The following is a 22171-nucleotide window of genomic DNA, read 5'->3' as shown; positions in this document are numbered from 1 at the left end:
TTCAGGACTGTTTAGCAGACAGATTTACTATGAAGGTTCAACAGCTATTGTGAACAGGAAAGTACAGCTGCAACTCCTTCACACCATGTGCTGCGAGCTAAACTGAAAGCTTTTCTGAACAATGTCGCTGGTATCAATGGTTTACATCCTGGCTACTTATTCATAAGCATGTTCTCTCTTAAAGCAACATCACAACACTGTGCATGTTGTCTGGTTTTGCCCCCATCTGTCATTTCTGGTCAGACCAGATTACTACATTGGCAGCATTCAGCCAAGCAATTTTGTACGGTTCCAGGATTAGTTGGGCATTGTCAACTTTCTTTTTTTTCACTCACCTGATGAAGGAACTGCGCTCTGAAAGCTAGTGATTCCAAACAAACCTGTTGGACTTTTTTCTTATAAATTTAGAGTACCCAATTTTTTTCCAATTAAGGGGGCAATTTAGCATGGCCAATCCACCTAAGCTGCACATCTTTGGGTTTAGAGGGGCAAGGTTTAGAGGAGATGTACGAGGCAAGTTTTTTACATAGAGGGAAGTGGGTACCTGAAACTCGCTGCCGGAGGAGATGGTGGAAGCAGAGACGATTGTGACGTTTAAGGGGCATCTTGACAAATACATGAATAGGATGGGAATAGAGGGGTACGGATCCCGGAAGTGTAGAAGATTTTATTTTCAACGGGCAGCATGGCCGCGCAGGCTTGGAGGGCTGAAGAGCCTGTTCCTGTGCTGTACTTTGCTTTGTTCTTTGTGGGGGTGAAACCCAAGCAGATATGGGGAGAATGTGCAAACTCCACATGGACAGTGACCCAGGGCTGGGATTTGAACCCGGGTCCTCAGCGCGGTAGTCCCAGTGCTAACCACTGCCCCACATGCTGCTTAACCTGTTGGACTTTAACCTGGTGTTGTAAGACTTCTTATTGTTTTTTCTCCTCACAGGCTGCTGGCCTGCTGAATACGTCTGGGATTTTCTATTTTTATTTCAGATTTCTAGCTTCTGCAGCATTTTATTTTTATTTTACAATGACAACAGGAGGAACTGAACTGTGATTTATCCTTTTCATAATTAATCAGCATGTCAACATTCTGTGTGAAAATCCCAGGCGAGGAATGAAAGAAGCCTTGACCTCAAGCCACTCCAAAGCACCTTACAACCAATTAAGTACTTTGAAATGTAGACAATTTTGTAACGGAGGGAATTTGCATACAATGTCCTGGGCAGCACGATAGCACAAGTGGATAGCACTGTGGTTTCACAGTCCCAGGGTACCAAGTTCAATTCCCCGCTGGGTCACTGCCTGTGCGGAGTCTGCATGTTCTCTCCGTGTCTGTGTGGGTTTCCTCTGGGTGCTTCGGTTTCCTCCCACAATCCAAAAATGTTCAGGTTAGGTGGATTGGCCATGATAAATTGCCGTTAGTGACCAAAAAGGTGAGGAGGGGTTATTGGATTCCGGGGAAGGGTGGAAGTGAGGGCTTAAATGGGCTGCTGCAGACTCGATGGGCCGAATGGCTTCCCTCTGCACTGTATGTTCTATGTAATAAACAACCCAGTGACAGTGATCAGACAATCTGGTTTGGTGATAATGGTTGAGGGATCATCATTGTTCAGGATGCCAGGGGAAACATCCCAGCTCCATTTCCCTATTACAATCCATCTTTGGAGGACATTGGTTCCTTTGGTTCAATTTGAAAGAGGGCACCTCCTGCAGTGCAGCACTCCCTCAGTCCTGAACTGGAGCCTGAGTCGAGATTTTATGGTCAAAGTCTTGAAACTACAACCTTCTGATTCAGTATTACCATCGAGAGTCACGGAGTGACACTCACAAGGACTGGAATATGTTATCTCATCAAAATGATGGGGGTGGGGGAAGAGAGGAGTTTTTTTTGGACTAACGCAAATCTCAGAGAATAGCCAATTTTGTCTGCCAGCACTGAATTTCCTCCAGCATTATAGGTTTATAGGCGGCACAGCAGCATAGTGGTTAGCATTGCTGCCTCATGGCGCCGAAGACCCAGGTTCGATCCCGGCCCTGGACCATTGTCCATGTGGAGTTTGCACATTCTCCCCATGTCTGCGTGAGTCTCACCCCCACAACCCAAAGATGTGCAGGGTAGGTGGATTGGCCACGCTAAATTGCCCCTTAATTGGAAAAGAAAAATTGGGTACTCTAAATTAAAAAAATAATGATTTAGTGTGGGATCCCTGCTTCCAGGAGGCTGCGTTGATTACTAATGCTGTGAGATCACCGTCCAGAGTCAATCGTCATCGCTGAACTGCACTCCTCTCCTCGCCTCCTCTGTAAGATCAAATCCCACACACCGCACTGACGCATTAAATTGTCCTTTCAAAGGGAGGGTTTTAAAAAAAACAGAAACAAATCAAAATCAAATCGGAGAGGATTAAGCGAGAGGAAGTTTTTTTTGGGTGGGGGGGGGAGAAAAAATATTAAGAGGGAGCTCCCTGGAAAGATGCTGACTGTGTGTGTGGGTGGGGGAAGCTGGTTGCTGCTGAGAGAGGAGCTGATTGACAAACGTTCGAACGCGGTCCGCCCGGAACGTTTTGCTATCCGGCGCTCGCCGTAGCGCGTGGTTTCCTTGGAGACGGCGGCTGCCGGGAGACGGAGGTCCCCGCGCGGTGGCCCCGCCCCCTCCTCCTCCCCTCTCCCACTCCTCGCTTCACGCCCGGTAGCCGCTCGCACTCACACGGCGGCTTCGAGTTCAGTCAGTGCGGGGAAGAACGACAACACAAAGACGGGGGAATCGCCGTTCGTCCTGCTCGGGAGGGAGTCGTCATCATCATCCGCCACCCGCCCTTCCGAATCGGAGGCAATAACCCCCCCCCCCCCTCCCCCCTCCCCACAAACAAAACCCCCATAGCAGGAGGGGCAGGCCGGCAGGTGGATTAACGGGAGGAGGAGTGAGGAAAACCTGTGAGTGGGCGGCAGGAGGGGAGGAGAGGAGGAGATCGGAAGAGGCGAAGCCCCGGGTGCGCCTCCGACGCCCGCCAGCACCCCATCACCGGCCGGGGGGGCGGGGGGCAAAGAGGCGAAAATCGGCGGCGCATCTTCCAACCGCCTCCCCTTGCCACAGAAGAGACGCGGCGGCGGCGGCGGCGGCGGCCACCTGGACATGGTGCTGGGATTGTCGGAGAGTCGCTGACTTCCCCCCTCTCCTCTTCCCCGACTCCCACCAGCTCTATTCACCCCCCCTCCCTCTCTCCGTTATCTCTTCTCTTATCATCCTTAAAAAAAAACAAAAGCAAGGGTGATGGATTTCAATCAAGAGAATTTGTTCGGGCAAATAGAAGATTTGCAGGAACTTAGTTTCATTGAAAGACCAGTACGCAGATACCTGAAGGTGTGTATGAGGGGGTGGGTGGTGGGGTTCCTGATCAACATTGTACAAATACCTTTATTGATGTCCCCCCCCCCCGTAGGACTTATCAAGGTTATGCACAATTCTCCGCGGTTACAGTGCACCCACTTACTCCTGACTCACTGCACTCAAAATGTACTTCAAGCCAGAATCGGTCGCCTGCTCAGGGCACCCAGGCAGCGTCCGGTTTATTATATAGGCCCACTGATGATAATACTAATTACAGCCAGCCGCAGGCGAGAGGAGCGGAATTACGTAAGTTAGCACCATATGAAACAGCAAATTTGCTGTACCAAATCTCAAATTGTGACTCATTTTAACGGGAACGTTTTTACCTGCTAACCATTAACACGAGTGTCACAGCCACCTGCATTGGGCTTATTTATTAAGAACTGCATCCATAATTTGATATTTTATTCACGCTATTTATGTGTGAATTGAAGCAAACATGAATTGATACCGGGCAGATCAGGTTATGTTTCTGACCAAATATTAATATGGTTCTATTTTCATCCTGAAGTGTGAATGATTCACTGTTTAATACATTCTGATGTACTAATTTAATGAAGACATTTCTGATGTGATATAAACTAGATGTTCTCACTGCTATGTGCAACAGAATGCATCTAACCTGAATACATAGTCAAATACTTCAGATGGGGAAATTGAGAAATAAAAAAAACAGAAAATGGTTGGACATGCTCAGCAGGTCAGGCTGCATTTGTTTTGACCGAAGACCATCAACCTGAAAACTGCTTTGACAAAGAGTCATCCAGACACAAAACATTAGCACTCTTCCCTCTCCACAGATACTGTCAGACCTGCTGAGATTGTCCAGTATTTTCTGTTTTTGAACCTGAAATGTTAACTGTTTCTCCACAGAAGCTGCCAGACCTGCTTAACATCTCCAGCATTTTCTGTTCTTTGTATGTAACCTGATTGTTGTTAACCTGCATAGATTAGTAATCTGGAACAGAAGTTAAAGCTAAAATTTAGCACTTAGTGGCACAAAGAGTATTTTATATAGCTATTTGTTTTTGGCACACTCTTGTCAGTTGAGTAGTTTATTTTTTCTAGCCTGTCAAATGCATTCGCCAACATTTTGGAACTGTCATTTGTAAAATGTTTTTAGTAATGATAAAGAGAGAAAGACTTGCATTTATATAGTGATTTTCAAGACCTATCAAGTACTTCTGAAGTTACTGTTGTATGAAGAAAATCCGGTAGCCAATTTGCGCACCACAATCTCCCACAAACAGCAAATAATACGTTCTTGTGATCTTCATTGAGGAATAAATATTGGCCAGGACACCAGGGATTACTCCCCCTGCTCCCCTTTGGTATAGTACTGTAGGATCTTTTACATCCACCCAAACAGTCAGCAGGGGGCTCCGTTTAATGTCTGATCCAAAAGACAGCACCTCTGACGCTGCAATCCCTCAGTATTGCATTGGAGTGTCAGCCATGATTTTTTTTGTATGTGTGCCCAAACCCTGGAGTGGAACGTGAAACTGGAACCATCTGTCTCAGACGAGAATGTTACCAACTGAACCAAATAAATGCTCACTTGGGATCAGAACCTGCTTATTTAGCTCTGGAAGTATGACCAGGCTGCAGAGAAATGGAACGTCAAGTTTAAAATCACAGTTGGGATTGATTCAGGAAGGTGAAGTTGCCATTTGATCCATCAGGCCACTAGAAAAGCTGAGTTCATTGATATCAACTGGTGTTCCCCTATGCTTTTCCCTCGACTTCTAGTCTGTTGTGTGTTTTTTTTTAATAGTGATTCTGTATTTAAATGATGATTTTCTCTCCTGTAAAACGTAATGACGTCTCGCTACTTTAGAGTGAGGAATCTCTTGTGTAAACAAATTGCTACTCTGTGCTCACCCCTGACCAGTTCAGATTAATTGTATTCTTCTATATTAATGTATCATTATTGTCCCCTAAATGTATAATATAAAAATATATATTAGGTAGTTGTCAATAAAGTTGAAAACAGTGATCTAGTCTTGTATTTCGACAATCATAAAATGCTCGAGCTTTTCAATTTCAGTTTGTGATATCATCTGACACCCCCTTGATTTACTCTCCCTTGATTGAAATTATCTTGTAATTCAATGACAACCATCTAGCCATTTTATTATGTGCTCCATTTTTATTATTTATTTACATTTGTAGACGCCAGAAGAGATAGAAAGATTGACAGTTGATGAAGAACTCAATGATATTGAAAGAGCTGTCTACCTTCTCAGGTAGGTTATGAATTCACAATTTGCTAGCATTCTGGAAGAAAGGTGCAGTAATGTCTGAAATTGTGTTTGCAACATGTTTTGAAAATGAATATTCTTGAACTATTTGCCAACAGTATTGAAGTCACTTAGTTTTGAAAGGTATTTGCGTGATGGTTTTGTTTTTGTACATTTTATTTTTGAGTAGTGTTATTGAAAATATGGAAAGATGTGTCATTTGAAACATGGAAGTCTAGCAATATCTGATCTGAGAGAAACATGAGAGAATACAGGGCAAGATCCCACGAAGGGTTAATAGCAGCTGCAAAGAGCAGGATTATAAAATGCAGATTCCTTCTCCCAAACAAACAAACCAGGATTTTTGTATGAAGCTAAAAACAATGGCTCGCACCTTCATTGAAAGTAACTATCTTAGTAAGCATCTGGAAAAGCATGGATGAGAGTTTCAGTTGAGCTAAGTGATAAATGTAAACCTTTCAAGTTATAACCAAGTGGATTTTAGCATACAGCTAAAAGCAATGTTTCACACCTTCATTGAAATTAACTATCTTAGCAAGTAGCTGGAAAGGAAAGGATGAGGTTCAGTTGAATTTGGTGACAATTCTAGGTGTGAAGCTCTGCCGATATCAGGTAAATTAAAGGAAACTGGAGACCATCATTCTACGAGAAACATAATTTAAAGCCAAAATCAAAGTTAAAATTATGAGCTGGGGACACAATTGGAACATAAAACTATAGAAATGACAGGAACCAAACCAAAATTCACACCTCTATTGAAACCAAAGCATTTTTGAATATCACAAAGGAACTTTGAACATCACAAAGGAAACAATGTAATCAGAGACCTGAGAGGTGAGGTCATGTCAAAATGAATACTTAGTTGTATTAGAATGTTTAGATCAAAGATACTTTTTACAATCAAAGTCAAATAATAATTACCTTACAATAAAGTCATAAAAACTTAATAACTGTTAGAAAGAGAATATAAACCCAAAGAAAGGGGACAGCCAGCAGAGCCAGCTCTCACAGCTCGGTACATGGGAAAGATAAGACATAGCAACCGAGCTCACCAACGAATACATCTAAAGAAGACCAGATTTTAAAAAGAAGATTGATTGTCAAGTTGGGCCTGAAGGTCCCTCCAACCAACCAGAAGGATCCAGAAGCAAGATCTTTTTACTTTTCTGTAAAGACAGTGATTGCATCTTTTTAAAAGAAAAAAATATACAATAATAAAATAACTTAAAAGTTTTAACCTGAAACAGTGGTTATTAGCCTACTTTACTTACTTAGCAATGCAGGACCCAGGATATCAATGCTACTAAGAGGTAAGTAGGTAAAGTTCTTCGGTGAAGGTATGGGTTATACCGGGGGATAACGTGAAAATATAGTTTGACCTGAATAGCACCCACCAAAGCCTGCATCGGAGTCAGGGAGTGAGAATCCCTGTTCACCATTTAGAATATCAGCCCTTTTTGGTATAGGGGGAATTCTAAGAATAGTCGTGAGTTTTTGACTTCAGTAGCCTGCCTGGCCATGACTGCTCAGCTTTTCCATCCTGACAGCATAGATATTAAAATATATATTTAGTTCCTTTTTGGTACTCTGACTCTTGTCTTTATCACAGGGTTTCTGATATTGTAATCATGACTTTTGGAAGCTTCATGGCAATGCTTCTCATCTGTGTCTCTTTTATTCCCCCTCAATAGAAAGTGCATGAATCCTGTATATTCAGATGTTCTCCTGCAATGCATAATGAAAGTTGCACATCTGAACCCAGTGCCATATGCTATTTTATCAATTGTAATTAATATATTAACTATGAAAGTTTCATCTGAACTTTCACATCTGTAATAATTCTAGATTTTCTTTAAAAAAATAAATAAATTTAGAGTACCCAATTCATTTTTTTCCAGTTAAGGGGCAATTTAGCATGGCCAATCCATCTAGCCTACACATCTTTGGGTTGGGGGGGCGAAACCCATGCAAACACGGGGAGAATGTGCAAACTCCACACAGACAGTGACCCAGAGCCGGGATCGAACCTGGGACCGTGGCACCGTGAGGCAGCAATGCTAACCACTGTGCTGCCCCTTCTAGATTTTCTTTAACTATTTATATAGTTTTGATTTGTTTTGTTGCATGTCCTTCAAATTCAAATACCTTATTTACTTGTTGAGCATCTATCATTGCTAGTAAGATTAAAGTCTTTACCAATCTGTCTCCTTGACTTACTTTCTCATTAGATAAACATTATTGGCAGGATAAAATTTAAAAAAAATACTTTGTTCTTTGCTTTCTTACACTTTGCCTTTGTTTGGTTCTTGCTCCTCCAAGCTATAAATTACATAGCAGTCATAAAATCTGGCATGCTTTTTTTGTATGCTTACAATGTTGTGCTAAGAAGCAAGCCCATCTTGGGCTTATTTGCATATTTGATAAATTTGCTGTTCTTTGTACTTGTGACATTCATTATTTGTTAATGCTATTTCAACAACCTAGAAAGGACGTGAGCAATCTGTTTCTCTGGGGACCCGCAACTATTTATAACATGAAAGGCGACTTTTCTCCAAGCATACTAGAAAGTCATATGTTTAGTGTGACTTAAAAATCTCTCTATGGAATTTCAGTTAAGGTTCAAAATGTCTTGCATAGGCACCTAAGATATTTTTATCGTTTTCTCTGACTCTGTTGAGTATAAACTACTTCTACTCACACCTTTGCAAATTTTCTTATCAGTCAAGGTGGGTGCTCTCCAGGCTATTTATAATTTCAATTAATATTTTGCTCTTGTGTGATGTTTATTTTCCTCCTTCCCTCATGTATTGTAATTTGTTCTGGAGAATTTTTTTTCAAAAAGCTTAGCTTCCGTTCTTCTACATTTATCAGTTGTAAAGTTGTTTCAAGTTGCATTAAGTGCTGTGTTACTAAAGTCAGAAAGCGGACCTCAACTGATATTTTAAGGTGTTTACTAACCTGCAAGCTGAGAAAAATTGGAATACAATAAGAGCAGGAGTAGACCATATAGCTTCTTCAGCCTGTTCTGCCATCAAAACGATCATGGCTTAACGTTTGCATCAAGTCCCTTTTCCAACTCTCTCCCCATATCCTTTTATTTCCTTAATGTCCAAAAATCTATTGATCTCATACTTGAATATATTAATTGAAAAGGCATCCACAGTCCTCTGGAGTAGAGAATTCCAAAGATTCATATCCCTTTTGAGTGAAGAAATTTCTCCTCTTAAGCCCTAATTTGCTAGCCCCTTATCTTCAGACTATACCAACAAGATGTAGACTCTCAGTAACAACCATCTAAGAAGTTTGTGAGAAATGTTTCAATGAGATTATATCTCAATATTCTAAACTTCACAAAATATAAGATCATTCTGCTCATGGTACAGTCCTGGCACCCCGGAAACAATCTGTTGAACCAACTTTGCACCATTCCCAAGAGAAGTATATCTTTCCTTGGTTAAGGAGACCAAAACTGGACACCGTATTCCAGGTGTGGTCTCATAAAAGTGCTATATAATTGCAGTAACATTTACTTACACTTACTCCAACCCCCTTGCAATAAAGATCAACATGCCATTTGGCTTCCTAATCATTAGGTGTACTTGTATGTAAACGTTCTGTGATTTGTCTACAAGATTAAAAACAATATTCTGCTTTAACTTTAAAAGTGGATAAATTCATGTTTACCCACATGATACTCCATCTGCCATCTTCCTGCCCAACCACAAGATCATTGTAATCGGTTTGCAGCCTCTTTACATCTGTTCACACCCCTCCCAGCTTTGTAGTGTCAGCAGATTTAGATGCATTATGCTTGCTCTCATCTGAGGGCCAAGCAGCACCTACAGCACTCCACTAATTGCATCCATGAAAATGAACCATTTTATTCTGACATTTCTCTCTGTTAATCTTCAATCCAAACTAATAATCTCAATACAGTGAACCTAAAACCTGTTTAACAACCTTGTGTGTGGCACTCTAATTGAAGCCTACTGAAAACCCAAATATACTACATGCAAAGAATTCCCCTTGTCTACCCTGTGTGTTGCATCCTCAACTGTGGCTCAATTAGTCCCATTCCTGCCTCTCGAGTCAGAAGGTTATGGGTTCAAGTTCCGTTCCAGAGATTTGGACATAAAAATCTAGACTGATACTTTGGTGCAGCACACTCTTGAGAGAGTGCTGCCATCTTTCGGGTGAGACATAGACAGATGTCCTGTCTGCTGTCTCGGGTGGATGTCAAAGATCCCATGACATTGTTTTGAAGGAAAGCAGGAGGATGTATTGATGTCTTTGCCAATATTTACCCCCCCCCCACCCCCCAATCAACATCAGTAACATGGATTATCTGGTTGTTATTGCATTGCTATTTGTATGAGCTTGATGAATGCAAATTAGTTGCTACATTTCCTACATTACAATTGACTACACTACAAAAGTAATTAATTGACTGTCAAGTATTTTGAGGCATTCTGAGGTCATGAAAAGTGATGTATAAATGCAAGTTTTCCTTTCCTTTTTTCTTTCATCCCTACCACCTCAAAAGAAAAAGTTAATACATTTGTTGACCTGGATTTCCCTTTCATGAAGCTGTGCTGGCGCTGCCTAATCTGTTACCATTTCTTTAGATTGTGTGTTTTCCCTTTTACTGATGTTAGAGTAACTGGCCTATGTTGCCCCTCTCCATGCTACCTTCCAATTCATGGGGAATGTTCTAGAATCTAGGGAATTCTGAAAAATTAAAATCAATGCATTCATAATCTTTCTTTTAGAACTGTAGTATGTAGGCCATCAGGCCCAGGGGATTTGTCAGCTTTTTGTCCCATTAATTTATCCAGTACTTGTTCTTTACTGATATTAATTACTTTATAAGTTTCTAATTCTGGTTAGACCCTTGGTTCACCACAACTTCTGAAATGTTCTTTGTGTCTTCTACGGTGAAGACAGAAACAAAATATTTGTTTGGCTCTTCCATTTCTTCATCTGCCATTACTATTTCTCCCGTCTCTGCTTCTAAGGGATCCGTGCTTACTCCGCTAAATTCTCCCTTATTCATGTTTGTCCAAACCTTTACAACCTGTTTTTACATTTCCTGTTAGCTTATTCTTGTATTGTTTTCTCCTCTGATTTTTGAAATCCTTTGGCTAACTACACTTTTTGCAACATGGTAAGCCTGTTCCTTTGGTCTGATACTATCCTTAACTTCTCTGATTAGCCACTGATGCCATTTCTCCCATTTTTCTTCCTCAAGGGAATTTGTTGAGAATAATGAATTATTCTTTTAACTCTTTGTTATCGCTTTACTATCATCATTTTGTTTAGTCAACTTCTCAAACTACTTCCGCCAAACCTACCCCTCATATTGTGATTAAATAATACACTAGATTTGGACTTAACGATTTTGCTCTCAATTTTAATATGAAATCAGGCTCTCAATTTTAATATGAAGTCCCTCAGTGCACAGTACTAGATCTAGAGTAGCCTGTTTCTTATTTGGTTTCTTGCTATATTGTTCTCGTATTTATATACTATTTTGCCACTGATATGACAATAATTGCAGTTATCGGTAAGTACTGCCTGTGCATAAATAAGCTTGGATGAACAAATTATGAAAAAAATCTTTTAATCTAGTAAGTCTTGATGTAGTACAAAATGGCAAAATATAATGCCTGGTCTGTTCTCAGACCTTGCTGCTGCTTGTTTAAGATTATGTAATAAGTTGCTTGAGTGAAGTTTGTTAAAAAATTATTTATTTACACTGGTGGGCGTGTGATTAATTTTTAATGGATAACTTCTGGTCACAAAAGCGATTTGGATCAAGCTTTCTTGCTTGATGTGTTTAAGAGTGAGTTTTGAGTTTTACAAAAAAATATTCGTCCATGAGATGTAATCATTGCTGACGAGATCAGCACTTATTGCTTATGTCTAATCGCACTTGAAAAGATGGAGCTGGTTTAGCTCAGTTGGCTGGACAGCTGGTTTGTGATGCAGAACGAGGCCAACAGTTCAGTTCCTGTACTGGCTAAGTTATTCATGAAGGCCTGCCTTATTAATCTTTCCCCTTGCCTGAGGTGTGGTATTATCCATGCATACATGGGGCGAATGTGCAAACTTCACATGGAGGGATTGAACCAGAGTCCTCAGCACCGTGAGGCAGCAATGCTAATCACTACACCGCAATGCTACCCTTTTTAGGAGTTTTTATATCAAATTGGCAGATCCTCAGGCCACATCTGGGTTTTTTTTTCAGTTACATTTTGCAGCACATATCAATAAGAAAAGTGTTAGGCTCCTTGATCCAGCATGTAATGTATTGGTGAACCACATGGGTAAGGGAGTTCCTAGCTTCGGTCCCTGTGCTATAAAATAAGGTTCGGCCCCGACAGTTTAGTTCTCCATCACTGGGGAAGGGGAAAAACTTGCTTGGTTTTCTGATTCTGACAGGTGTCCAGTGATGTTTGCTCAAAACAAAATCACTTTGGGCGAGTGTCTGGCAAGGACAGAATAAAGCTTGGCATTAATTGATCCTTTGGTTAAGTAACCTGTCAAACACGCGTGGTCACTTTTATGACTGGGGGAGTGCTGTTCAAGCTTTTCCGAAATCTTGGCAATCTTTCAAAAAGGAGAGAAAATCAAAATGGGAAAAAGCAGACATTTTACAAATTGTTGAAAGGTTACATCCAGGGAACCCTATTCTTATTGATAGGTTCTGTGGTGACTACATCATGGTGTTGCACTCTCACCAAGTGGAAAAATAATGTGCAGAATCAAATGCAGTGATGGCTCCTTGACTACTGACCGTTTAATGTTCCAAACCCTATAATTAATTCTGGCCAAAGCTTTTGCATGTTTTTGAATTGGGGCAGGTGCTCTAAAGGCATGGTTCTTTGACAATTCTCATCATTGTTTGAGCAGTTACAGAGATTGATTGACAGAATTATAATCAAGTGATCTCTTTATGTTTGACTCCTCATTTTCATTAGCTTCTCTGAATCATTATTTCACTAACATGACAGATCTGACAAAGCTGGTAACTAGTTAACTAAATATTAATGCTATGCCAATTGTGCAGTAATTATAGGTTACAACAACAGACAGTGAATACAGTCTAGATCCCAATGATTTGTATGCAGAGTAGATTTTTGATATAATAATGGTTTCTTAATTTAGTTTTGGCTTTTGTAATTTTGAACATTATTTTTTCCCTGTGACTTTGGTGTTAAATCTTGCAAAAGGTGATCAGTGCCTCAAAGTAATAGCATCCCAATAGAAATTTCCTTTGATTGTATTCGAAATAAAGTCATTAGAACATTTATCTTTGCATCGGAAAACTAATGGACAACATGCATGTTGCTTCAAGTCTATATTGTGAATGATGGTTCATCCACTTGTATAGTTCTTTTTTGGCTCGTTTGAAGTTTCAGAAGGAGGTGAGACACTTATTCAGGAAAAGGATGGTGGGGATATTGGGAAAATCAGCATAACCTAACAGTTGTATATGTTCATTATGAACCTAGGCAGAGAATCGATAGTTTGATTGGTGATAGGTATGAAAATTAGGAAAATAACAATTCAGTTGGCCTGAGTTTATACTTGATTGCACAGGTTATGATTATAGTAATTTAATATTCTTCTTGGCACGTCCCAATGCATCCGTGCATATATACTCACTCTATAGCACAATAGTTGTTTACAACACTAAAGTACGTCATTCAGTCCATGTTGATACTGAGCCTTTGAAGAATTCCAAAACTAATCCCATTCTGCTTTCTTCTGATTACTTGCACCTTCCTCTGTTTATGGTAGTATGTTTTGGTTGTTGCACAGAGTCGATTTTGGAGTACTGCTTCTACAGTACACTTCAATCAGGAATTGATGTAGTGTGCGAAGAGATGCTGGTCTGGTGCTTTTAAGAGAAAGGAGCAGTCTGGGAGAGGAAACGAGATAAACCTCCGGGTTGAGGGATAGAGGCATTACCTAGGTGCTTGGTTTGGAGAGTTTTACGTTTGCTTTCCTCTGAATTAGGGCAGTAGTTTAAACTAGAATGAGAGATATAGATATTAAAACTCTAGCTTAATTTTAATTGCTTAACATCACTATAAATGATTCTTGAATGATATTTCAAATTCAAAAACCTCATTAGTTAAATAAAACAAAATAGAGATAGCAGAGTGATGTGTGTTAGAGCTGTAGCATGTGGGAGCTGGTGGACACCTGTGCGATGGACAACAACCACATCTGCAATTGGCACTTGCAGCTTGGGGAATGTGGGCTGAGAGCTGATGAGCTGGAGCCCTGAGTTTCAGAGAAAGAGGTTACCTGCATACTTTAAAAAAATATATATATATTTTTATTCTCCTTTCATTTTTCATCCAAATTTCCACACACCAACAAACAATCAATGGTAACTAATACAATTCCTCCCTCCGACCAACCCCCAAACAACCCTCAACATTTTAAATACAAACATCAAGGAAAAGATTCACCATTCCACCTATACATAGTCACCAACAACATTCAGAGTCTAAACCACCCCCCGCTCATGTTCGATGTCATCCAATTCTTGAAAGTGCATAATAAACAAAGCCCATGAACTGTAGAACCCCTCCAACCTTCCCCTCAACTCAAACTTCACCTTCCCGAGTGTTTAAAAACTCTAACAGATCCTCCCCTGCCATGCCAGGGCCCAGGGTGGAGAAACTGACCACTACCCCAATAGGATTCGTCTTTGGGCGATCAATGAGGCGAAGGCTAAAACATCTGCCTCCGCATCCACTTCCAACCTCGGCCAATCTGATACCCCGAATATGGCCTCTAGAGGACCGGCTCAAGTCTCACATTTACCATCTTCGAAATTACCCTGAGCATTTCCTTCCAATACCCCTCCAGCTTTGCACAGGACCAAAACATACGAACGTGATTTGCGGGGGCATCCCCCCCCCCCCCTCCCCAACGTTAATTAATAATAATCTTTTATTGTCACAAGTATGAAGTTACTGTGAAAGACCCTAGTCGCCACATTCCGGTGCCTGTTCGGGTAAGCTGGTATGGGAATTGAACCCGTGCTGCTGGCCTTGTTCTGCATCACAAACCAGCTGACTAGCCCACTGAGCTAAACCAGCCCCTAATAATAATAATCGCTTATTGTCACAAGTAGGCTTCAATGACGTTACTGTGGAAAGCCCCTAGTCACCACATTCCGGCGCCTGTTCGGGGAGGCCGGTCTAGTAATTGAACCTGCACTGCTGGCCTTGTTCTGCATTACAAGCTAACTGTTTAGCCCACTGTGCTAAATCAGTCCTCTGCACACTTGATCCAGGATTCAGTCACACCTCTTGGGCGAAGTACTTCTGATTTGGTGTATGAGCAGGGATAGGGTGGTATGACTGAGTGAAACAGGTAAGAAATCTAACAGTAGCACTAGAGAAGCCTTAACCCATCTACTTGTTTAACAAATATAAGGTTCTTGTAGCCTTTGTGGGCGAGAGCAGGGACTATAGGGAGAAAGACCAAACTGAATGCTGCACAGTGGTAGGCGGACCAGTCACATTGAAGAAGTAAAAGTGAAAGATATTGTCATAGGGGACAGTATAATTAGAGGAATAATTTTACTTTCTGCAGCCAAAAATGAGTCACTGCACACTACCAAGTTGAAGGACATTTCTTTAGGGCTGGAGAACATCATGGAATCAGAGGGGAAGGATCCAGTTGCCATGGTCCACTGATGTACCGATGACAGGTAGGTCTAAGAAAGAGCCTCTGCTAGGGGAGTAGCTGGGAGCTAAACCAAAATGCAGAACTACAGAGGTAAGAATCTCCGGATTACTACCCGAGCCACAAGAAAATTGGTGTCCCAACCAAGCTGTTCCACTACAACTACAGCACTGGTATTGAACTGAAAATGTTAAAAATTCTAATGTCCTGTCCACAAAAACCAGGGCAAATTTTAATAACCACCCAATCAGTCCTCTTGATCATGAGCAACGTGATAGAAGATGTTGTCACCACTGCAATCAAGTGACACTTGCACAACAATAACCTGCTCGCTGATGCTTGTTGATTCCACCAGGGCTACTCCGCTCCTGATCTAATTTCGGTCTTGGACCAAACATTGATCAAAGAGCTGAACTCAAGAGGAAAGGTGAGAGTGACTGCCCTTGACATCAAGGCAGCGTTTGACCTAGTATGGCATCAAGGACCCTTGGCAAAGTCAGTGGGGATCAAGGGGAAATCTCTGCACTGGTTGGAGTCATACCTGGCTCAAAGGAAGATGGTGGTTGGGAGGCTAATCATCTTCGTTCCAGGACATCACTGCAGGAGTTCCTCAAGGTAGTCTCTTGGGCGCATCTGCTTCGCCAATGGCCTTTTTCCATTGTAAAGTCAGACGTGTGGACGTTCACTGATTGCGGTATGTTTAGTATCATTCACAACTCAGATACTGAAGCAGTCTGTGCCAATGTGCAGCAAGACTCGTGGACAACATTTAGATTTGGGCTGTTAAGTAGCAAATAACACATGTCATAAAAGTGCCAGGCAGTGACCATCTCCTACTAAAGAGTATTTAATCATCTCCCCCTGACATTCAAGGGTATTACAATTGCTGAATCCCCCACAATCAACATCCTGGCAGTTACCATGACAAAAACTGAACAGACCAGCCATATAAATACTGTGGCTACAAGAACAGGTGACACTTGCAAAACAATAACTTGATAGAGGCTGGGAGCTCTGAGATGATTAGCTCAACTCCTGACTTCCCAAAGCCTGTCCATCATTAATGCCCCAATTCAGGAAAGGAGGGAAACAGAAAGCAGGAAACTTAGGCAGTTAGCCTCACACCCGTTATCGGAAACATGCTTGAATCTATTATTAAGGAGGTAGTAGCAGCATATTTAGACAATCATCAGAAAATCATGCAGAGTCAATATGCTTTTATAATTAGAAAATTATGTTTGCTAAATTTACTAAAGTTCTTTAAGGGTGTAATAAGCAGGGTGGATAAAGGGGAACCATTAGACATAGCGTCGATGAATTTCCAAAAGACATTCAGCAAGGTGCAGCATAAATGGTTATTACACAAGATATAGCTCTTCGTGCTGAGAGTGATATGTTGGCATGGATAGAGGATTGGTCAAATACTAGAAAACCTATTGGGCTAAATGGGCCCTTTTTAGATTGTTAAATTATCACTAATGGGTTGCCATAAGGATCAGTGCTGGGACCACTGCTATTCACAATTTACATTAACAATTTGGAGTTTGAAATAAAAAATACAATTGCTAACTTTGTGAATTAAATAAATGATTTACTCAATACCACGGGAGGTCTGCAACAAATTACAGGGGTAATTGATAAACTTGCAGGATGGGAAAGTAACTGTCAAATGAGGTTCAACATACATATATGCGAGGTCATTCATTTCTGTAAAACAACTAGGTACAGTGAAAGTTTGGATGGGGTAGAGGAAGAAAGGGTTCTTGCGAATCACCAATCACTAAAAATTGTGCAGCACGTTAGAAAGGCCACAGAAGGGCAGCACGGTGGCCTAGTGGTTAGCACAACCGCCTCACGGCGCTGAGGTCCCAGGTTCGATCCCGGCTCTGGGTCACTGTCCGTGTGGAGTTTGCACATTCTCCCCGTGTCTGCGTGGGTTTCGCCCCCACAACCCAAAAATGTGCAGAGTAGGTGGATTGGCCATGCTAAATTGCCCCTTAATAGAAAAAATAATTGGGTAATCTAAATTTATAAAAAAAAAGAAAGGCCACAGAAAATATGTGGATGCAATGTATCCAGACCAGGGTCTTTATTCTCTTTTGAGTTGTTTTCGTTTCTTTGATTGTACTGTGGTGGAATTTGCTGATAATCAAAAGACATGTGACAAAGCAAGACATGAGAATGGTATGGAGTCTGCGAAGAGATATAGATAGGTTAAGGGCATGAACAAAAATTTGGTAGAGGGAGTATAATGTGCCAACGTGAGAGGTTTTCTACTTTGCTAGAAAGAATTGAAAAGCAGAATATTATTTAAAGAGATTACAGAATGCTGTGGTAAGAGGAGTATGGGTATAGAACATAGAACACTACAGCGCAGTACGGGCCCTTCGGCCCTCGATGTTGCGCCGACCTGTGAAACCATCTGAAGCCTATCTGACCTACACTATTCCATTTTCATCCATATGTCTATCCAGTGACCACTTAAATGCCCTTAAAGTTGGCGAGTCTACTACTGTTGCAGGCAGGGCGTTCCACACCCCTACTACTCTGAGTAAAGAAACTGCCTCTGACATCTGTCCTAAATCTATCACCCTTCAATTTAAAGCTATGTCCCCTCGTGTTGGTCATCACCATCCAAGGAAAAAGACTCTCACTGTCCACCCTATCTAACCCTCTGACTATCTTATATGTCTCTATTAAGTCACCTCTCAGCCTTCTCCTCTCTAACGAAAACAACCTCAAGTCCCTGAGCCTTTCCTCGTAAGACCTTGCCTCCACACCAGGCAACATCCTAGTAAATCTCCTCTGAACCCTTTCCAAAGCTTCCACATCCTTCCTATAATGTGGTGACCAGAACTACACGCAGTACTCCAGGTGCGGCCGCACCAGAGTTATGTACAGCTGCAGCATGACCTTGTGGCTCCGAAACTCAATCCCCCTGCTGATAAAGGCTAGCACACCATATGCCTTCTTAACAGCCCTATTAACCTGGGTGGCAACTTTCAGGGATTTATGTACCTGGATGCCGAGATCTCTCTGTTCATCTACACTACCAAGAATCTTGCCATTAGCCCAGTACTCTGCATTCCTGTTACTCTTTCCAAAGTGAACCACCTCACACTTTTCAGCATTAAAACTCCATCTATCACCTCTCAGCCCAGCTCTGCAGCTTATCTATGTCCCTCTGTATCCTATAACATCCTTCAGCACTATCCACAACTCCACCGACCTTCGTGTCATCTGCAAATTTACTAACCCATCCTTCTACACCCTCTTCCAGGTCATTTATAAAAATGACAAACAGCAGTGGCCCCAAAACAGATCCTTGCGGTACACCACTAGTAACTGAACTCCAGGATGAACATTTGCCATCAACCACCACCCTCTGTCTTCTTTCAGCTAGCCAATTACTGATCCAAACCGCTAAATCACCTTCAATCCCATACTTCCTTATTTTCTGCAATAGCCTACCGTGGGGAACCTTATCAAACGCCTTACTGAAATCCATATACATCACATCAACCGCTTTACCCTGATCCACCTGTTTGGTCACCATCTCAAAAAACTCAATAAGGTTTGTGAGGCATGACCTACCCTTCACAAAACCGTGTTGACTATCGCTAATCAACTTGTTCTTTTCAAGATAATTATAAACCCTATCTCTTATAACCTTTTCCTCATGTATGAATCATAAAATTGGCATACAGTTACAGCAAGTAATTCAGAAGGCAAATGGAATTATGGTCTGTGTCGCAAGAGGTGTGGATACAACAGTAGGAAAATCATGCTAAAACTGTGCACAGACAGTGACCCGAACCGGGGACCTGGAGCTGTGAAGCAACTGTGCTAACCAATGTGCTACCATGCCGCCCTGATTGTTGAATGGTGGAATAGGCTCACTGGGCTGAATGGCCCACTCCTATTTCTTATTTGTTATGTTACAATTAGTATTTTATCACAAATTCAAAAATGTATTCCAATCTTTTTCAGCTAAGTTTGAAAACCAGTTGTTGAGTATAATTTATAACCTATTTGGTTCATGTCTTGCATTAATAATTCTTGGCTCAATTAATAATTAAAATATTTAGTTTTATGACAGCTACAGATATCAATTCTGCTTTAATTGGTGGTCTGTGGAGAAAGAATTGTCCTGTTTTTAAATTGTAATATTGTGTTTTATATTCTGCTGCAAATCTCCCTTCTGCCCACCAAGGCGTGACTTCCCAAGGTCCTCCCATGCTTTTGAACTTGCACCTTCCTCTTATTTCATCACAGGAACAAGAGTAGGTCAATCAGCCACTCGAGCCTGTCCCGCCATGTCTGATCTGTGAACTAACTCCATAAACCTACTGTTGGCCCATAACCCTTAATATCTTTGATGTGGAGATGCCGGCGTTGGACTGGGGTGAGCACAACAACAAGCCTGGACTTGCAGAGGCCTACCGACTGAACTGGCTTGGGACAATTCACACCTCTTTAACCTGGAGTTACCTCTCTCTCTGCATCTTTGATGATTTGATTGCCTGCAGGTGCTCGCATTCCGGGGCATCTCTGACTGTGTCTATATAAACATTTCTGGAACAAGCCTTTCCATTCACCTGAAGAAGGAGCCGTGCTCCGAAAGCTCGTGTTTGAAACAAACCTGTTGGACTTTAACCTGGTGTTGTAAGACTTCTTACTGTCCTTAATATCTTTGCTTAACAAAAACAAAATCACCCATCTTTCTCACCCGTATTACCATTAAACTACTCATCGTCCAACTTCTCTTTCTGGGCCCTATGCTCTCTGACATGTGATTCCCTCTCCTTGGTAGAGATCCCTGTTCTTTCCTCACATTCTTTTCAAGTCACCATGCCTTTACTTCCCAAAAAACCCAATCCTTGACCTCCTCTGTGCTTGCAAACGGCCACTCCAACTCCAAACGTCCTTTCCCCACCATCATTCTTGAACCAAAATAAAAGCAGTAAGTGTGGAAAAAACTCAGCAGATCTGGCAGCTTCTGTGGAGAAAGAAATGGAGTTAATGTTTTTGAGTCCAATATAACAACTCTTTCGAACCTGGTTCTTGACCAGTTACTGCCTCCCAAAGCACGCTCATCTTTCCCATAACTCTGTACTTGAACTTTACAAACTGGTTTCTGCCCTTCCACAGTATTGATGTGATCCCAGATAAAGTCATAAATGACATTCCACATGACTGTAGCAATGGTGCACTATGCTTCCTATTTTCATGACCTCTGCCTGCATCTTTGACACAGCTCACCATGCAGTGTCCAACACTTCTCTGTTAGCCAGCTGAGTGGAACTGCCTTCACGTGGTCTGCTGTGCGGTAAAATTTCCTTCAATTAAACATTGGGAGGATGGAAAGCTATTGTCTTGGGTCCTTGTTACAAACTCCATCTGCTTATTTCCAACTCTCTAACAGTGCCCGCCTATCCGTCTGCCTCAGCCCATCTGTTACTGAAACTCTCATCTCCACTTTTGGTCTCTTTCACACTGTATTCTAATGCTTTCAAAGAACAAACAAAGAAAAGTACAGCACAGGAACAAGCCCTTCAGCTCTCCAAGCCTGCGCTGACCATGCTGCCTGTCTAAACTAAAATCTTCTACACTTCCGGGGTCCGTATCCCTCTATTCCCCTCCTATTCATGTATTTGTCAAGATGCCCCTTAAACGTCACTATCGTCCCTGCTTCCACCACCCCCTCTGGCAGCGAGTTCCAGGCACCCACTATCCTCTGTGTAAAAAAAAAACAAACTTGCCTCGTACATCTCCTCTAAACCTTGCCCCTCGCACCTTAAACCTAGTAATTGACCCCTCTACCCTGGGAAAAAGTCTCTGACTATCCACTCTGTTTATGCCCCTCATAATTTTGTAGACCTCTATCAGGTCGCCCCTCAACCTCTGTCGTTTCAGTGAGAACAAACCAAGTTTATTCAACCTAGCCTCATGGCTAATGCCCTCTATATTCATACCAGGCAACATCCTGGTAAATCTCTTCTGCACCCTCTCTAAAGTCTCCACATCCTTCTGGTAGTGTTTCCTGGATAGTTTCCCATCCTCCAAATTCTGTACACCGGCTCATTAAAAACAATTCTATTGAGCTAAGGTCAGGCCCCATGTGGAGATCTGGGGTTACGAGAAGGCAGGAGAATGAAGATGAGAAAAGTATCATCCATGATTGAATGGTGGAGCAGACTCGATGGGCCGAGTGGCCTAATTCTGCTCCTATGTCTTATGGTCTTCAGTACAGTTTTGGGCATCCCATCTCAGGAAGATCAGATTAGTTTTTGAGGATGCATGATGCAGATTCATCAGACTTATCTGGTGATTATATTTTTAAAAATGCAAGCAGATTTAAGGATGATTGGATCAAGGTATTTAAAATGTTAATAGGATTCATGAGGGTTTATGCAAAGAAACTTTTTTATTTGTCCTCAGGATGTGAACATTACTGGCGAAGCCAGTGTTTATTTCCTATCTGTAATTGTCCTTGAGAAGGTGCTGGTGAGCCACCTTCTTGAACCGCTGCAATCCATTTGGTGTAGGTATACCAACTGAGCTGGAAGGGAGGGAGTTCCAGAATTTGGCCAAGACAGTGAAGGGCTGGTGCCATAATTCCAAGTCAGGGTGGTGACTTAGAGGGGAACCTGGAGGTATTGGTGTTCCCATGTGTCTGCTGTCCTTGTTCTAAGTGGTAGAGGGTGCAGGTTTGGAAGATGCTGCTGAAGGAGCTGCGGCAAGTTGTTGCAGTTAATTGTATGCGCTGTTGTCAGTGCATGCTTGTGGTGGAGCGAGTGAATGTTTGAGGTGGTGG

At 41.8% G+C, this 22171-nt stretch overlaps 1 protein-coding gene across 5 annotated transcripts in view; it reads left to right on the top strand.

Annotated features, from left to right (window-relative positions):
• The first annotated feature begins 2600 nt into the window (after positions 1-2600).
• The window catches only part of ppp4r4 (protein phosphatase 4, regulatory subunit 4), a 208441-nt gene continuing 188870 nt past the window's right edge, over positions 2601-22171 (top strand). For 2 of the 5 annotated variants that reach the window (XM_038774809.1, XM_038774789.1), the window contains exons 1-2: positions 2601-3355; positions 5555-5628. In XM_038774809.1, the coding sequence (XP_038630737.1) occupies positions 3266-3355; positions 5555-5628 (164 nt within the window). In that variant the 5' untranslated portion in view covers positions 2601-3265. The remainder of the gene's footprint in view (positions 3356-5554; positions 5629-22171) is intronic. The other 3 variants (XM_038774816.1, XM_038774795.1, XM_038774802.1) reach the window with 2 other exon arrangements.

This window comes from Scyliorhinus canicula, chromosome 2 (genome assembly GCF_902713615.1).
Source record: "Scyliorhinus canicula chromosome 2, sScyCan1.1, whole genome shotgun sequence".
Classification (NCBI taxonomy): Eukaryota; Metazoa; Chordata; class Chondrichthyes; order Carcharhiniformes; family Scyliorhinidae; genus Scyliorhinus; species Scyliorhinus canicula.
This window is presented reverse-complemented; position numbering and strand designations above follow the sequence as displayed.